Source organism: Microcaecilia unicolor, chromosome 6, assembly GCF_901765095.1.
Source record: "Microcaecilia unicolor chromosome 6, aMicUni1.1, whole genome shotgun sequence".
NCBI classification, from domain to species: domain Eukaryota; kingdom Metazoa; phylum Chordata; class Amphibia; order Gymnophiona; family Siphonopidae; genus Microcaecilia; species Microcaecilia unicolor.
Window position 1 is genome coordinate 216872362 of NC_044036.1, and position 19867 is coordinate 216892228.

General features: G+C 44.0%; 1 protein-coding gene across 1 annotated transcript in view; it reads right to left on the bottom strand.

Annotated features, from left to right (window-relative positions):
- Positions 1 to 19867, bottom strand: part of LOC115472509 — a 177677-nt gene that overhangs the window by 91610 nt on the left and 66200 nt on the right. The window contains exon 3 of the mRNA XM_030206799.1: positions 5448 to 5665. Within this exon, the coding sequence (XP_030062659.1) occupies positions 5448 to 5665 (218 nt within the window). The remainder of the gene's footprint in view (positions 1 to 5447; positions 5666 to 19867) is intronic.

Below are 19867 nucleotides of genomic sequence, written 5' to 3' on the forward strand. Positions count from 1 at the left end.
CCAGTATGGCACTACTTATGTACTTATGTACTTATTATGCAAATCCCAATTCCTAGTATTAAGAGGGTTGCAGTTGACCCCTACTAATCAGGAGATATAATTTCACATATACTATTGCTATTTATGTAAATTGGCTTTTCGTTATTGTACCCTTATGGTTTCCCTTTTGCTTTTGCACTTAATTAGCACTGTTTTCTCCATGTTTACATTGTCTTTCATGTCTCTTGACATCTATATATTATTTTTGCTTATTCAGTTCACACTGATTATGCCCACCAAGATATAGCAATGTATCATTCAGGCATACAGTTATTTTGCTTATTCCTTTGCCAGCCTCTGACTCTTGATGGACTGATTATGATGGTGCATGCCTAGAATAAAGACATGGAAAGATCCAAGTTTGTACACCACAAGTACGTCTTCAAGATCTATCCAGGCCCAAATGATGTTAGATCCCCCAAGGTTGTGGCAATAATCTTTACACCTTGCAAACTACTGGATCACAAGTCTTGGGTCCATGTGAAAGATATACGGGTTTACTCAGCCGCAGAACCAGATGTTACCAGCCTAACCATCTCAAGACCGGCCACTTCCTTCAGCAGGCCAGCCTGAAAACCCAGATCTCCGTCCAGATTTTTCAGCGCTTCCACTGCCTCAACCATGATCGATGAAAGAGAATTCAGAACGGATACTTAATTTGAGATTTACTGTTGCTGTTTATGGACATTATAGATTCATATTTTGTTTTATTTTCAGTTTAGCAGTAATCCTGTCTATATATTGAAAAGGTTTTATTTTTATTTTCCTATTATTTCCTTTATTGTTCTAATTGTTTTTCTAAGAGTTTCCCCGTTATTTCTGTTTATGTAATTTAAATTGAAGTTGATATTGCTCAGATACAGGGGTAACATCAAACCCTAATACTGGCTAAGATATCATAATGTAGGTGTAAACCCTGTTAGTATCAACCAGTTATGCAATTGTTTAACTTTGGTGTAGGCTTACTTAAGCTGCATGTCTTTCTGTAGGTTTGACTAGGCTCCAAGTGGGGTAACGGATAGATATAAAATGCTTCCCATACTTCCAGGTCATTATGCATATGTCAAAATCCATGCATGACCTTTGTTAATATAAATTTTCCTAGGATTGACCCTTTTTGCTGTATGAGGCAACCTCATACTTGCTATCCACTTTTTAGTGCTCATGATTGGATGCTAATGATGAGTAATAGTAAGGTCCAGGCATTCCGACCTGTTTAAGGATTCTGAATACCTACAACCTAAAACAGCCTGCAATCTGAGTGCTAACCATATATTTGTTGAGCCACCATAACAATGCTTAATCAAAACCACTAATCCTTCCAAGGACCACTGAGATACATACATTAGATTATCTCCCCATGCACTATGCAGCAGATACAATAGAAGTCATAGAAAGACCTGAAAGTGTTTATTAGTATGATCCACCTGAAATTGCTATTACCTCAAGAGGGGTAACATCAGGATTAAGGCCCAAGTGGTTGGGTAATATAAAGGGAATTCCATATGCCCAAAAATATACCACCTGAGAATGAAGTTTCCTGTCTTGCATAATATCTGCTAGCAATCCATAAGAGCAAAACTCGTCCTTTCGTTTGATAGTTTGGCACCTTCTGGAATAGATAGTGACAAACTAGTTTTGTGTCACCCCCAGCTGCTGGGGTGACAAGTGGGGAATGTATAATTATAGTACAGCAAGAGGCCCTCACTGGATGCCCAGGCCAGATTTTAGGACTCAGGCTGTAAAAATACCAGCTAGGTTTAAAAATCTATGACTGGCTGCGCGAGGACGTGCTTTTCCTGCAAGTTAATATGTGTTCTAGCTTGAGACCTATCCACTGGAATAGTGGTAGGCCAAGTTACACGGCTTTAACCAGCTGAGAAGCCCTGACTAGGCCTGATAACCAGCTAATGGCCTTATAGTTGAGAACCTGCAAAAGCAGGACTGCATGATGAGTCTTAACAAAACCTGGTACAACTTTCAAATTGAATGTAGCACCTATGATGTAGGAATAATGGACAAAAATGGATAAAGTTTGGTTTTTAAAATGGAGTTTGTCTTTCTATAAGATGGCACCCAGATTACAAGATGAAATGACACTGATATGTCCATATTAAGATATCTTTATAAAAGGGAAAAAAAAAAAGAGGAAAAAAAAAAGAGTTGTTTACAAAAAGGGAAATTGCACAATAACTTGCAATAGCTAAAACGGAAAGGAGAGGTGGGTACAAATGGGCACCTGACCGGTAGAAAAGTATGATTCAGAGGTTGTGCAATATTAAGGAAAAAAAGTGTCTTGCCATTGACTTGTATTGAGACCTGCGCCTATAAAAGAGATGAGAATTAGGCAGATTGTTGGAACTTTCCCCAACGCTTCTCCGACGGCAGAGCTCTGTGCAGTTGAACCTAAAATCTGTCTGATGAATGTACCGAATTGAAGACTTGATTTTGGTAAGAATAAAAATCTTATTTCTGTAAACTATCTCTGTCTTTATTTCTATTTATTCTATACCTGTCATTTGTTCTACAAAATACTCCATACACAAGTAAGATTTCTCACTGAAACAGTTTTATAGACTTTTCATAGAATTTATGTGGGAACATAAATGGCCAAAGATTCATTTAGACCCAAAAAGACAGAAAACTGTGGTCATGGGAATTAGACTTGAACTGCGCCTTCTGATGCCTCCCCAACAGCGATACCCATGGGAAGGGGTCTCACAGGAATTCAGGGAGGCGGTCCACAAGATCATAGAAGAACAGACCCTCTGTATACCTCCGTGTGGAAGGATCCCACGGGGGTACACAGAGGGGTAGATTAAGAACACCCGCCCTCGAGGGCGGAACACAGAGAGTAAAGGGATCCATAAAGGCACCCCTACCAACTGGCAACCCCCTCCAACAAACAACGACCCAGGCAGGGGGAGTGTTTCCGTACTCCTCCCCCTGCCTAGGAATCGCTACAGACTGCTGGCAAACTCCCCAACCACATGACCACAAAAGCCACCCGCAACCCCCCCCCACACACACACAAACAAACACATACACACACACAAACACAAACACACACACACACATAAACACACACACACACAAACACGCACACAAACACACACACAAACAAACGCAAACACAAACACACACACATAAAAACACACACACATATAAACACAGAAACACACACACACAAACAGCCTCGACGGTGCACCTCTAAGTGCCCCCCCCCGCTGCATCGCCACAACAACCCGTGTAACGGAGCATCAGAAAGCCCCTACCCCCCTTCCCTCCTTGCCGCATCACCCAACCCCTCCCCTGCCGCTTCACCAAGCCCCCCCCCCCACATCGACCGCTTCGCCACCCGCGACCGCTAATGCAAACTCTGTCCAGCGGCTGCTGCTGCTTCTATTCAGCAGCAGCAGCCCGTACATAAAGAAAACAAACAAACAAACAAAAAAGCAACCTCCTAAAACGCACCTCTGTGGAGAACCATCTCACATTGGCTGACGTCTCTGCAGCTGCTCCTCCTCTCCCCTCAACGTCAGTGCCCCTGCCGGAAGACCCGGAGAAACACCGAGACGTCAGAGGGGAGAGGAGGAGCGCATGCTGAGACTTCAGCCAATGTGAGATGCTTCTCAACGGAGGTGCGTTTTAGGAGGATTTTTTTTTTTGGTTTTCTTTATTTACGGGCTGCTGCTGCTGAATAGCAGAAGCAGCAGCTGCCGGAAACAGTTTGTATTAGCGGTTGCGGGTGGCGAGGGGGTTGATGAGGGGGGAGGGGCTTGGTGATGTGCCACGGTGGGGGAGTCGGGTGATGCGCGAAGGGTGGGACAAGGGGCTTTCTTTGGGTGCTGCACCGGCTGGGGGGGGAAGGGGGGGTCTCGCTGGACATGGGTGGCTGGAAGGAAGCAGGGGGAGGGGAGGGGAGGGTCGCTGCACATGGGTGGCTGCAGGGGGGGCAGGGAACAGGGAGATAGGGATGGGGCTCCACACATCACATGGGTGCCTGCAAGGGGGACAGGGGATACAGGACGGATACTGCAGGGCGGGCATGGGGACAGAAGGGTTGGTGGTCATCAGGGGGGACAGGTGGGTCGATGGACATGGCTGGCCACAGGGGAGGAACAGGGAAAAAGGAGAGGAGTGTCCTCAGACATGGGTGGCTACACAGGAGAGGAGGGTCGCTGGACATGGGTAGCTGCAGGGGGGGCAGGGGGACAGAAGGGTCGCTGGACATGGCTGGCTGCAGGGGGGACAGGGGAGAGAGGAGGGACGCTGCACATGCGTGCCTGCAGGGGGACAGGAGGGATGCTGAGGGGGGGGGGCCTGAGACCACATGGGTGGCTGCAGGGGGAGCAGGGGAGACAGGAAGGACGCAGCAGGGGGAGAGGAGGGTTGATGAGCATGGGTGGCTGCAGGGGGATGCTGGACATGGGTGGCTGCAGGGGGAACACGGGGAGAGGAGGGTCGCTGCACATGCCTGGCTGCAAGGGAGTTCCTCACACCACACACGCAGTCACTCATTCTCTGTCTGCCACATACACTCTCACTCACACACTCACTGTCTTTGTCCCTCTCTCTCACACAGTGTCACACAGAAACACAAACACTGTCTCTCACACACTCTCTCTCTCTCGCACAAACACATACACTCTGTCTCTCTCTCTCTCACATTATCTCTCTGACACACACGCTCCATCTCTCACACACGCTCTTTCTGAAACATACACTCCAAGGAAAACCTTGCTAGCGCCCGTTTCATTTCTAACAGAAACGGGCCTTTTTTACTAGTGTTATATTGTGTACAAAGGTCCAGTGCATCCTACTTATTCTAAATATTTCTTGTGCTTGAAGATGTTTTGCTACTGCCCCTCATGCTGTTCCATGTCCTTGTCATGACCCATACTCACCCAGTTTAAGACCCTTTATTCACATTATTACACTGATCTTTGATCACTGTCCTTGTCAAATCTAATTTAAAGCCATCATCACCAACAAATTTTGGAAGATGCTTTTCCCCTATCTTTTTATTACTGCAACTGCAATGCATCAGTTTCTTATGTACTTGTAGGAATATGTACACAGGGCATTATGCAGCTGTAAATATTGAGGACACAAAAGTCATAGGAAAGAAAGATGCTCCAAACCTTTCTTTCAGAGAAAAAAAAAATTGGAGCATAAATGACTTTCAAACCACAAGTCATTCCCTTAAGAACAAGTCTTCAAAACACACCTCCAATCTTTGCAAATTACATCAAGCATACTACACATTATCTATACAGCACAGGAGAAAGTATTTCTGAATATTTTGTTTCAGAAATATTTTCAATTGATGAGTGACAGATTCCATGTTTTCACCAACACCCCCTGCGGTTCCACTCATTCCATTCTATAAAGGACTAAGATTCTACCTTTCTCCAGCATCTCCAGATGTCCCAACACAAGAGATCCTCCAATTGATACTCCCTTGTGTTGAAACCGGCCATAGTTTGCATCTGTGGGGATCCAGCGTAATCCATCAATATAGACAGAGTAGGGCTCACTTGAAGGAGCATTAGAAAGCATAAGCACTATATGGTGCCAAGATCCATCCAGCAAGTATATATTTGTTCCTTTCAGAAATATATTCCTGTGAATAAACAAAGAGAGGCTGAATTAATTTAGGGCTATAATATTGACAGTAAACACAAAAGAACCATTCAGCTCTATATTTAGCACAGATGTATTTTTATTTTATGTTGCATGTTTATTATTTTGTTATTAACCTTTTTTGTTGGTGTTTACTATTTGTGATAATATTTATGTATTGTTATCTCCCTGTAGCCCTTCTCTTAAAAGGTACCTGTATAAATCAAGGGCTTATTATTCAAAAGGGTTTAAATGGGCAGGAGAGGCTCCTGCCTGGTTAAACCCTGCTGAGTGAGCTAGCAGCCAATATTCAGGAGCACCTAATCTGTTAGTGCTGCTGAATGTGTCTGCTATCCAGCCATCCCCTAACCTGATAGGTTAGGGGCTGGCCAGAGACAAAGTTAGGGTGGAACATCAACATGGGCTGGTTGATTTTCAGTCCGCTAACCTGTTAAGTAACTATAAAATGTTAGGACAACAAAACAGCTGTCCCAGCCTTATGTGCCGAGTTAATCGAGCACTGGTCTGAATATCAGCCAGTGCTCCCTTAACTTCTGAATCCGCAGCATACCTGGAAATTCAGTGCCAGCAGCCATGCATGCCTGGCATTGAATATCTGGGGTTAGTTTAGTCCTCGGCTGAAAGTGGCTTACTAGCCGCTTATCACCATGGGCTGAGTATCAGGCCCATAGAGGTCAATTTCCAGTAGGGGGCCAAATGCATAAAGATAAACAGAATCTAATCTATATAACTTTATGCACATTTCCAGTGATGCTATTAAAGTAGCACCACTGAAAACCCACAGATAAATGGATACACACACCTACAATGCATGGAAACTGTCACACAGGAAATACAAAAATGCCATCAAACAAGCAAAAAGATCCTACTACACACAAACAATTCTAACCAGCGGTACAGACATAAAAAAACAATACCAACTCATAAAGAATCTTATTAATACCAACCCAGTCACATCATCCTCCACAAACTGCCCATCGGCTGACCAGCTGGCAAATTACTTCAATAACAAAATCACCAATCTTTGCAGCACAATTCCACAAGACTGTACTAACATTGATTCCTTTCTCGACGAATTGGACCCCTATGGAGATGAAATTCCCCACTGAACATGGCAAGATACTGCTTACACCAATACCAAAAAATCCTAAGAAACCAGCGAGCGATGTCACTAACTACCGCTCCATCGCCTCCATTCCTCTACTAATTAAATTGATGAAAAACAGGGTGACCTCTCAAATCAACGACTACATTCAAAAATTCTCCATTCTACATAAGTCACAATCGGGCTTCCGTCCAGCCCGCAGCACAGAAACTGTCCTACTCACCCTAATATCCAAATTCAGACAAGAAATTGCATTTGGAAACAGCATCCTCCTTCTACAATTCGACTTATCCAGTGCATTTGACATGGTAGATCACAACATACTAACCAAACTATTGGACAAACTTGGAATCGGCGGTAACATTATTAACTGGATAAAAGGATTCATCACCTCAAGATCCTATCAAATTAAATCACCCACTGATTTCTCATCCCCCTGGACACCTATCTGCGGAGTACCTCAAGGATCCCCTTTATCGCCAATACTCTTCAATCTAATGATGATCCCACTAGCCAAAGCCCTATTCAAACATGGTCTAAACCCTTTCATTTATGCTGATGATGTTACTATATTCATTCCCTTTAAATCAAACCTAACAGAAATCTCTGATAGAATATCCATAGGCATGAACATCTTAACCTCCTGGGCCAACGCCTTTAGGATGAAATTGAACAAAGAAAAAACACAGTGCCTAATCCTTTCATCTCAGCACTCCACAATTCCCCCACCTAATCTCACCATCTCCGGCACTACAATCCCCATTTCTGAAAACCTGAAAATCCTTGGAGTGACACTAGACAGTCACCTCTCCCTCGACAATCACGCCACATCCACCACAAAGAAAATGTTCACAATGATGTGGATATTGAAACGCGTAAAACCATATCTACCCCAGAAAACATTCCAGAATTTAGTGCAATCCATGGTACTTACCCACGCTAATTACTGCAACAGTATTTTCTTAGGCTGCAAAGCCTATATCCTAAAAAAACTTCAGACTGCCCAAAATACAGCAGCAAAATTCATCTTTGGCAGATCACGTTTTGAGAGTGCAACTCCTCTCCGTGCAAGACTGCACTGGCTCCCAATCAAAGAAAGTATCAATTTCAAAGCCCAGACTTTAATCCACAAGATAATACACGGAGAATCTCCGAACTATACAGTATGATAAATCTGGTCGACCTTCCAGCAAGAAACATGTCTGTATCCTCACGAAAGTACCTCAACCTGCACTACCCCAGCTGTAAAGGTCTCAAGTACAAAACTTATTATGGATCCAATTTCTCCTTCCTGGGCAGCTGTCTATGGAACACTCTCCCTAGACCTATTCGAGCAATCCATGACCACCTACCATTCAGAAAAGCACTAAAAACCCATCTATTCAAACAAGCCTACCCAAAAGACCCAGATTAATCTCATGAACCCATCTTCCTTACATATACTGAAGAGAAAACGACATTGACCCAGAATCTATCTCCCACCCTACCCTCCTCTCTCTATCACCTGTCTCTACCTACCTACCCATCCATCCTTCTATTATGTTATTCTTAATTTCCTACTTTACATAACAAAATTCTGTGTTACCTATTACTATGTAAGCCGCATTGAACCTGCTTTTAGTGGGAAAGTGCGGAATACAAATATAATAAATAAATACATAAATAATAAGACATTCATTTAACTTTGTGCATTCTTCTCCCCACTGAAAATTGATATCTGTATTTATAAAAGCCAGTAAGGAGTTCCAGATAGGTAACAACACATAAAACAATGTTTATCCATTTAAATTTATATCTCCTATTTCTGCAAAGCTACTTACACAGATAAGCTATCCATGTTAGTGGTTGAATATCACAGCTTGCAATGTATTAATGAACAAATAAATCTTAGATGTAAACACTTCCCACGCTGCTTGGCTGTGCTTCGACTTTCCCAGACCTGGGCCCAACTCCACACCAGGTTTACTAGGTAACTCTGGATACTTGGCAGTTCAAACAATATCAAACCAGACTGTATTTAATTAGGAAGTCTCTTCCCTGGGGCTACATTCCTCCCCGGGCTTAGTACATAGCTCCAGCACTCTTATAGCTTCAACTCAGCAACAAAAGAAAAACAAGCTCTTTTCCAACAGGTATTAACCCAGCCCTGAGTCCCACAGTCCAAATCCTTCCCTCCCCGAGTTCATGAAGTCCACCAGTCCTTGGGCACTTTCCCCAGCAAAAAGGTTCCCCAAGTTCCATTCAGCAAAAAGCCCCAAAGTTCTTTCACCCAAAAGTTCCTCAAAATTCATTCAGCAAAAATCCTCAAAGTTCGTTCACCCCAAAGTTCATTCAGCAAAAAAGGTTCTGCTGAGCGCTTCACACTCACCCTAGCAAACCCTCACCTCAGAGCAACCTGAAGACAGGGGATTCCCTCCCATTCATACCAGCCATTAACTCCTGGTATCCTCCTCAAGGGTCATGCTTGAGCCCAGGGCCAGGTGGAAGCTACTTCCCCAGGGAACCCACTCAGATACTTCTCTGAGCTTTTCTCTCAATTAATTTAATTAACCAAAGATTGCTAGCAGGCCCAGAGATTGCCCCTTTTCCACCCGGGCTAAGGCAGAAATATCAATCGGCTCTACCTGCATTCCTTCACCAACCTCTTTGGCCTCGGTAATCACCTCCTCAGGCATCCATTCCATAGGCTCTAGCTGTCTCTCCCCAGCTGCTCCCAATCTTTATCATGAGCCTGCTCAAAACCCTCCTCCTCCTCCTCCCCCCTGGGAACCTGGGAGTTGTAGTCTGGTTCACCTTCTCTAAGGGAGTCTAGTGGCCTCATCTGGGAGTCAGGGGCATTGCAGCGCTGGTTAGCCTTTCTAGAGGGTTCAGGTGATCCTTCCCAAGGATGCTGGGATCGTTAGTCCCTCCCTTGTTCCCACCCACGCCGGCCTTTCCAGCACCCCGGTCCAGTTCCAGCTCCTGGATCTACCTAACCCTTCACAAGTGTCACAATAGGTAGACTCAACAGCAACATCAGGAAACATTTGTTCATAGAAAGAGTGGCGGATGGGATGGGATGCCTAGTACTACAATAAAATCTGACCTGCCACTGGAGAAATAATGTATGAGAATTGCTTATTGCCCCTTGACTTCATGAGGTAAATCGGGGTGTTGGGGACAGAGTTTTTGAATGGGGGGAAGAGATATTACTACTACTATTTAGCATTTCTATAGCGCTACAAGGCTTACGCAGCGCTGCACAAACATAGAAGAAAGACAGTCCCTGCTCAAAGAGCTTACAATCTAATAGACAAAAAATAAATAAAGTAAGCAAATCAAATCAATTAATGTGAAGGGGAAGGAAGAGAGGAGGGTAGGTGGAGGCGAGTGGTTACAAGTGGTTACGAGTCAAAAGCAATGTTAAAGAGGTGGGCTTTCAGTCTAGATTTAAAGGTGGCCAAGAATGACACAGGGAGGAGATACTTTTTAGCCCTGCATCAAAGATGGAAGAAAGGGTACATTAGGCCAACTAACTCACCAAGAAGTTGAGGTCCTCTCATGGGAGGAGGTCCAGGGGGAACACCAATTCTGATTAGGAGAATCTTTTTCATTTGTGCTGCAGTTGTCATGCAAAGAAGAGTGTTTTTTTTTCTTGTTCAACTGTAGAATATTTTTTTTGGGGGGGGGGGGGGGGGGGGGGTCTGTGAAAACAGACCTGCAGTCATTTTTGCATCCTGATCCTTGTTTTCACTTTTTTTGCATGAATAAGCTGGTTTGTATGAATTTGCAGTACAGCAAAATTCTCACCTGTGGCAGATGTTCTCCGAGGTCAGCGGGACACATATTGCCATATATATGAGAGAAGTCATCCGACAAAATGTGGCATGGATGCTACCCAGCATTCCATTATTAGAAGCTTTTAGCAGCCCTGACCATGCAGGCACATGCACCTTCCCGCCCAGATCACTCATGCAAGACCAGGCAGTTGGATACAAAACTCCAAGGGGGGGAGGGAGAGTATGTGTGCAAGAAGTATCCTGCTGTCCTTGAAGAACACCTGCTATAGGTGAGTAACTTTGCTTTCTCTGAGGACAAGCAGGACATCAATTGCCACATATGGGAATTCCTAACTACCAGGCTCACCGAAAAACAACAACAACAACAAAAATAATGGACAACAGAGACTTGCAACAGGCAAAGCCAACCAGAAACCAATTAAACTAGACTCTTGTGTACCCTGCTGTGTAGGTGCAGCCTGGAACAGAAAAAAACAGGCCTAGGAGGGTAAAGTTGAACTCTAGACCCCAAAGAAGTTCTGCAAGATTGTCTGATTGAACTGTCTGTTGCATCGGGAATCCTGCTCAAGGTAGTAGTGAGATGTGACTGTGTAGACTGAAGACTACACTGCAGCTATGCAAATCTCCTCAATGGAGGCTGATCTTAAGTGTTCACATGGGTTTGCATAGAAAGTATATTCTATTTGCATATATATATAGGCTCACAGTACTTAGTACAGGTAAATATTACAATGCTGTATCTGTGTGTGTGGGTTTAGATGGGAATCAATGAGAGAAAGGTAAGAATGGGGGGGGGGGGGGTGCAGAGAAAAAGGGAAGCCTTGAGGTAGGGCTAAAGGTGTGTATGTGCAGAGAAAGAGAAAGAGCCTAAGAAAGCAGAGCCATGTACTCTAAGAGAGAAAGCTTTGGGGTACGGCTGAAGGAGAAATGGGGGCCAGAGTCAGGGGCTCTGGCGGCTGAAGATGTGTGTGTGTAAAGAAAGAAAGAAAGAAAAAGAAAGCTCTAGGAATCCCTGAAGCAGATTGGAGAAACACTGGCCAATATCAGTGGTTCTTTGATAGAAGATAATGGTTGAATACTATGGACAATGAATAAGGATTTTGCTTTTTGGAGGTTTTTATGCCAATGAGTGACTTGCACCACAGCAGGCTAAAAATTAATGCCTAGGAGTTCTAAGGTTTTCCCTTCCAGACTTAACTTTAATTGTAAAGCTTGTTTTGTTATTGTTTCTTAACATTAGTGAGCAGACAGTAACAAAATAAATAGAAAATTGGCCATTTTTACCACAGCCATAGTAGAGAGGTGTGGTAGCCGTGTTAGTCCACTCTTAAAGGTTATCAATAGAAATCAAACAAAATAAAACATGGAAAAGAAAATAAGATGATACCTTTTTTATTGGACATAATTTAATACATTTCTTGATTAACTTTCGAAGGTTGCCCTTCTTCGTCAATTAAAATGGCTGACCCAGTATGGTTTTTCTTAAGATCTTGTACTAGTGGTAAATAATTTAAGTGGGAATGTATGGTGATTACTTTGAACTGAGTAATAAGACACAAGGCCTGGATCAGTAGCTGGAACATAATACAGTGATCACAGAACAGAAATTCATGAAAGGAAAATACACCCAAAGACCCAAATTTGAACCCACACAGATTATTTTTTCTTTCTCTTTATGGGTCATCAGGAAATGCCTTTTTTTAAAAAATGGTTTTAAATTAAGCAACTACTTTTGATCCAGCTAAGGGGGTCTTTTATTAAAGATTATCACATGTTATCTGCAGCAAGGCCCATAGGAATAAAATGAGTCTTGTGGCAGATAAAATGTGCTAATCTTTAGTAAATGACCCCCTAAATTAGCTCTTTAATTTTGAAAAATCCTGTACAAATAACCTGTTCAGTAGGTAAAACATTGTTTTACCTGCAAAAAAAGAAGCTTATAAATATGCCCAGGGTTATACACGCGTGAAAGTATACACTAACACGTAGCACATACATTTCAGTTTAAACATTTTATTTAGAATTGTCAACTGCAATAGTCAGAAATACATTCTCCCTTTATGCATTCTGGCATCTGAACAGATTAATATATATTATTATTCTGTTTACATACTATCCTCCGGATTCTATACAGTGGTGGAAATAAGTATTTGATCCCTTGCTGATTTTGTAAGTTTGCCCACTGACAAAGACATGAGCAGCCCATAATTGAAGGGTAGGTTATTGGTAACAGTGAGAGATAGCACATCACAAATTAAATCCGGAAAATCACATTGTGGAAAGTATATGAATTTATTTGCATTCTGCAGAGGGAAATAAGTATTTAATCCCTCTGGCAAACAAGACCTAATACTTGGTGGCAAAACCCTTGTTGGCAAGCACAGCGGTCCGACGTCTTCTGTAGTTGATGATGAGGTTTGCACACATGTCAGGAGGAATTTTGGTCCACTCCTCTTTGCAGATCATCTCTAAATCATTAAGAGTTCTGGGCTGTCGCTTGGCAACTCGCAGCTTCAGTTCCTCCATAAGTTTTCAATGGGATTAAGGTCTGGTGACTGGCTAGGCCACTCCATGACCCTAATGTGCTTCTTCCTGAGCCACTCCTTTGTTGCCTTGGCTGTATGTTTTGGGTCATTGTCGTGCTGGAAGACCCAGCCACGACCCATTTTTAAGGCCCTGGCGGAGGGAAGGAGGTTGTCACTCAGAATTGTACGGTACATGGCCCCATCCATTCTCCCATTGATGCGGTGAAGTAGTCCTGTGCCCTTAGCAGAGAAACACCCCCAAAACATAACATTTCCACCTCCATGCTTGACAGTGGGGACGGTGTTCTTTGGGTCATAGGCAGCATTTCTCTTCCTCCAAACACGGCGAGTTGAGTTCATGCCAAAGAGCTCAATTTTTGTCTCATCTGACCACAGCACCTTCTCCCAATTACTCTCGGCATCATCCAGGTGTTCACTGGCAAACTTCAGACGGGCCGTCACATGTGCCTTCCGGAGCAGGGGGACCTTGCGGGCACTGCAGGATTGCAATCCGTTATGTCGTAATGTGTTACCAATGGTTTTCGTGGTGACAGTGGTCCCAGCTGCCTTGAGATCATTGACAAGTTCCCCCCTTGTAGTTGTAGGCTGATTTCTAACCTTCCTCATGATCAAGGATACCCCACGAGGTGAGATTTTGCGTGGAGCCCCAGATCTTTGTCGATTGACAGTCATTTTGTACTTCTTCCATTTTCTTACTATGGCACCAACAGTTGTCTCCTTCTCGCCCAGCGTCTTACTGATGGTTTTGTAGCCCATTCCAGCCTTGTGCAGGTGTATGATCTTGTCCCTGACATCCTTAGACAGCTCCTTGCTCTTGGCCATTTTGTAGAGGTTAGAGTCTGACTGATTCACTGAGTCTGTGGACAGGTGTCTTTCATACAGGTGACCATTGCCGACAGCTGTCTGTCATGCAGGTAACGAGTTGATTTGGAGCATCTACCTGGTCTGTAGGGGCCAGATCTCTTACTGGTTGGTGGGGGATCAAATACTTATTTCCCTCTGCAGAATGCAAATAAATTCATATACTTTCCACAATGTGATTTTACGGATTTAATTTGTGATGTGCTATCTCTCACTGTTACCAATAACCTACCCTTCAATTATGGGCTGCTCATGTCTTTGTCAGTGGGCAAACTTACAAAATCAGCAAGGGATCAAATACTTATTTCCACCACTGTATATGGCACCCAAAATTGTGCTCCCAAGTTCTGTGTGTATCTTAATTGAGTAACTAGCAATAATTGGGCACTAACAACAAATTATTGCAGTTAATTGGTGCCGATTAGGATTTCTGCATGCAAATTGCTAAGCACTATTCTATAAAGATCTGCATGCAACTCAAAAGGGGGCATGGGAGGGTCATGGGGTATTTACTAAAGATGCGTGCAGCATTATAGAATTTGGGGGACTTGTGCCTAACTTACACACCAGGTTTATACCAGGTTTCAGTTGGTGTAAATCCTCTCGCCCAAAATTTGATGCAGAAATTGGCTCTAAGTGCTATTCTATAAATGGTGCACAACTTGGAGTGGCGCCATTTAAAGAATAGTGCTCCAAGTGGATTTTTTTTTACACCTACACTTGGACACCATTTACTGAATCTAGTCCTATATGCCACCACCTACATCCCTGCAATCACTGTAGCATGTAAATACTATACCTCACCGGCTTTCATCAAAGCTAAGTTGCATATTTTTGACAGGTGGTCATGCCCTCTTCCGATCACATCAGCCAATCATAAGCAAGGACATGCACAAGCCACGTCCACTCCTGACCTCACCCTGTCCCCTTTGATGACATCACCAGATATGATATCATAGCCCCGTCCACACCCTGTCCCTTTTGTATAAACCCACCCCTAGATCCACCTTATTTACACAGCCCCACCCAAAACACCATCCCTTTTTTGTATAACTGCCCAAACCCTGCCCCTTTCAGCGATACCACAGCCATGCTCCCTTTTCCAAGATGGCAGCGAGAACTGGACATACCACATCACGTCCTGTTTCATACTACTCACTGCCATCTTGGCTGGGTTACATGACGGGAAGTGACATCAAAAGCCCCTGACACCGCCCTGTACAGCCTTGAAGGAATGTGTGCAGCTTACCTTTTTTTTTCTTGCAAGAAAAAAAATTGACATTCTTAGTCTTCAGATTTTCTTTTTTTTTTCTTTCAAAAGGATGCCTTGCTGTTTAACCTATAGCTCTAATTATTTTAAGCCCTGCAGTGTGTTTATTTTAAGCTGAATTGTTGTGTCTATATTAACAAAACAAAATTCATCTGCTTTTAAGAAAGACAGGCTCTTTGCTGAATGACATCCATTTGAGAGCATGCAGCCTCCTCCCCTTCCTAATCCATCACCTCTTAACAGCTACCCTCTCTCAAGAGAGATTTGAACCCCCCAAAATTACATTTTAGGCTGTGAAACAAAACTAATGGTTTTACAATCGATCCCCTCTCCCCTCTCAGCTTTCAACACAGAGATCATCTGCTTAGCCTGTAGGCTCCAATGTAGGCCCAGACCTTCGCACTACAAGCTTGTCTTTATTCCATGCCCGCAGCTTCTTCTTTTTTTTTTTTAATTACTTTATTTATCATTTTACTTAGTTACATTCACATTTATCACATAAATGTAAGGAAAAACAGAAATTAATATAAAGGAAAAAGAAAACATTTTCTCTCATCAATATATATTATATAATTGTCCACAATTGGGAGATCCAAGATCAGGAAAACAATCTCAAAGAAAATAAGAAATACTCAAAATGGTTAATCTTACAATTCACATTTTCTGAGGGAGGAAGGTTAATCGGTAATTGTAGCTGGTACAGTGGTAACTAAAGGAAGTTGCTGCAGAGGGTTCTTCATCTGTTCTTTCAACTCCACAAACTCTTGTAATTTCTTAGGTTCAACAAATAAGTAATAAGGAAATAAAACACTTACAAGAGAATCGCACTAGGAAGGTCCCACCTAGGACAATGATTCCTGGCTTAAAAGCCAAGAATTCACACCTCCTAGTCTGCGATTCCCTTGATATGTCAGGAAATATATTCATCTTTGAACCCAAAAAACTATCAGCCATGTGTCGGAAATACAATTTCAAAACATTGTTCTTATCTAAATCAAAGGCGAGAGTCACTAATAATATAACTCTATCTGTAATTTCTGAATTTTCCAAAATGTCAGTTAAGTTCATATCTCTTTTCTCTGATAAAGAAAATTTTAAGGGAAATATAAATCACTTTAGACACCAGAGGGTGGCTATCAGAAGGTATTTGCAAAATATCAGAGAAATATTTCTTCAACAGTTCAGTAGCTGATATATAGGATGTTATAGGAAAATTTATCATTCTCAAGTTATTTTTCCTTAATTGGTTCTCCAGAAATTCCAATTTTTACAAGAAACATGGCTGTCCTTCATTACCAAATTAACTGATTTTCATAGAGAAACCATTTCCGTAGTCAAAGTCTCTATTTTTATATCTTGGACTTCCACTTTGTTAGATAAGTATTAATATAAATTCTTTAACTCACATGTTTATTCCTGAAAAATTTTAAACACCTGAAGAAGAGAGTTATTCACACTCTGCAGCACTTCCCATAGTACGTCCATTGTGACATTATTGGCTTCACCAGATCCAATTTCTCCACAGAAACTGCTCCAGATATCTTCGGAGGGAAGAGCTCACTCTCCAATCCCTCGGTTGGTTTATTATCCGGAGTCGATGCTGCGCCAGGCCTCACTGGGTCGCGTGAAAATCCTAACCCACTTCGGGCGTTTCCACTGTCGACCTCCATAGCGAAGCGTTACTGTTTCCTGGTCTTGGAGAATCGTGCCAGCAGGGGGACTCAAAGTCACTCCCTCTCCACTGAGATTTGGCGATAAAGCCTTGCTGTTCCCAAAAGCAGGAACCGATATCCCCGATGTTATGACCCTGAATCTCTCCAAAGTAGGCTGAGAAGTGGTGGGAACCCCAGCCGTGTTCGAAGAGGACAACACCACGGCTTTGCCTTTTCTCTTCCCCATTCTCTGGGGAGTGTGCCTACTTCTTCAGGTATTCTGGTGTAACACGGGAACTCAACTAACGTACGTCCTCCCTCGACGCCATCTTGGATCCTCCAGTTTGGGACACTCTTTGTCTGGTTTCTCCTCAGAGGCCTGTCTGATATGGGTAACCCTTCAGCACAGCCCTCTGAGTCATTGAAACACGGAAGCCCCTCCACCCCTGCAAAGTGGTGTCCCTTCGGAGGGGGCCATGCCCCCAGCTTCTGCAGCTCCTTTGGGTAACTGTTACTCAAGCTGTCCTTAAGGTAGTGGTTCAACAAACGTGCAGCAACTCCAACACTTTTATAGGTTAAGGGTTTTTATTTACACCAGTTTAGTCACACAGACTTATTCCAGTTCCAACTTCATCATTACAGGACAGTTCTTCACCTCAAGTTTCTTACATTTATTTCACCTCAACAATATAATTCAAGTTCCTGTCTCAAGACGTTTCAACCACAGTCAGAGGCGCCGACTCCATGGGTGCTGTGGGTGCTCGAGCACCCCCAATATTTTGAAACCTGCCCTCCTTGCTTTCCTGCAGCACAGCCTGTGCTTAAAACTCATTTTACCTGGCTGAACAGCAGTGAAAGAAGCAAAGCAGAGCAGGTTCGCCTTCAGCCTTCTCCTTCTCTCTCGGCATCCCGCCCTCATTTCCTGTTTACGCAAGGGCGGGACGCTGAAAAGGCTGAAGGCGAGCCTGCTCTGCTCTGCTTCTTTCACTGCTGTTCAGTCAGGTAAAATGAGTTTTGAGAGCTGGCTGGGCAGCAGGAAGGCAAGGAGGGCTGTTGATGGAGAAGAGGTCGGGTGGGGGGGGGGGGGGGTTGGAACTGGAACTCGGGGTGCAGGTGGAGTTTGGGGCATCTCTGGACATGGAGGACACTGCTCATATTAAAAAAAAGAAAACTTTAAGGAAAAACAATTGTAAGTATGAGATTCAAATTGACTATTTTTCATTTATCAAAGTAATAGATTTTAAACTAACAGGAGGTAGAAAAAAGTTTAATTTGTGTCGTCCTCTTATTTCGTGAAAAAATGTGTCTTTGAAAGTGAGACAAAGAGGGGCATAATCGAACGCGAACGTCCATCTCCATGGGCGCCTATCTCCGAGGACGGGTATGCGAAGGGGCGGGACAGACCGTATTTTCAAAAAAGATGGGCGTCCATCTTTTGTTTCGATAATACGGTTTGTGCCGGGCAAATGCATCACATTTGGGTGGATTTGAGCTTGGTGGTATCGGTTTTCAGCGATAATGGAAACCGAAGGCGCCCAGCTGAAAAACGAACAAATCCGAGGCATTTGGTTGTGGGAGGGGCCAGGATTCGTAGTGCACTGGTCCCCCTCACATGCCAGGACACCAACCGGGCACCCTAGGGGGCACTTGTAACAATTAAAAAAAAATTAAAATACCTCCCAAGTCCATAGCTCCCTTCCCTTGGGTGCTGAGCCCCTCAAATCCCTCCAAAACCCACTGCCCACAACTCTACACCATTACCATAGCACTTATGGCTGAAGGGGGGCACCTAGATGTGGGTACAGTGGGTTTTGGGGGCGGTTTGGAGGGCTCCCATTTACCAGCACAAGTGTAACAGGTAGGGGGGGGGATGGGCCTGGGTCCACCTGCCTGAAGTCCATTGCACCCACTAACAACTGCTCCAGGGACCTGCATACTGCTGTGATGGAGCTGGGTATGACATTTGAGGCTGGCAAAAGAAGTTTTTAAAGTTATTTTTTTTTGGTAGGAGGGAGTTAGTGACCACTGGGGGAGTCAGGGGAGGTCATCCCCGAGTCCCTCCAGTGGTCATCTGGGCAGTTGGGGCACTTTTTGGGGACTTGTTCGTGAAAACAAATGTTCCAGAAAAAGTGACCCAAATTCTCGCTTCTGGCGCCTTTCTTTTTTCCATTATCAGCCGAGCGTGCCCATCTCTCCTCGGCCGATAAACACGCCCCAGTCCCGCCTTCACCATGCCTCCGTGTAGACTCAGCATCCCGGCTGGGACTGCAACTCGATCCAGACTCAGCATCTTGACTGGAACTCCAACTCGATCCAGACTCAGCAGAACTCCAACTCGATCCAGACTCAGCATCTTGACTGTCAATGCTGCAACTCACTCCAGACTCAGCATCTTGACTGGAACTACAACTCGATCCAGACTCAGCATCTTGACTGGAACTGCAACTCGATCCAGACTCAGCATCTTGACTGTCAATGCTGCAACTCACTCCAGACTCAGCATCTCGGCTGCCACTGCTGCCACTCGATCCAGACTCAGCATCTTGGCAGGCAAAGCCCTTCAGGCTGGACTCAGAAGTTTGGCGGGAAAAATCAGGAAGCCACCTTCTTTCAGCTTGGGCTTCAGGAGTATCCCGCAGGGCTGGATCCGAGAGAAGCTGGAAGCGATAAAAGAAGAGCTTGGTAGAAGGGTCAATAGCAGAAACTGGGTTCTCTTCGAACCCAAGCCAGGAGACACGCCTTCTCTCTGCTGCAGCTTCAGGAGTATTCTTCAAGGCTGGATCAGACAAAAGTGCAACCCGGTAATCCTGGAGTGTCAGAAACGGATCCAGATCAAAAATGGGGTTGGAACTGGGATCCAAACTGGAACTAGGAGGCTCAGTAGACAGCGCCACTTGAACTGGATGCAGAGACTTGGCTTGAAGCGCTGCTTGGACTGGAATCGGAGACTCGGTCGAAAGCATCCTTCG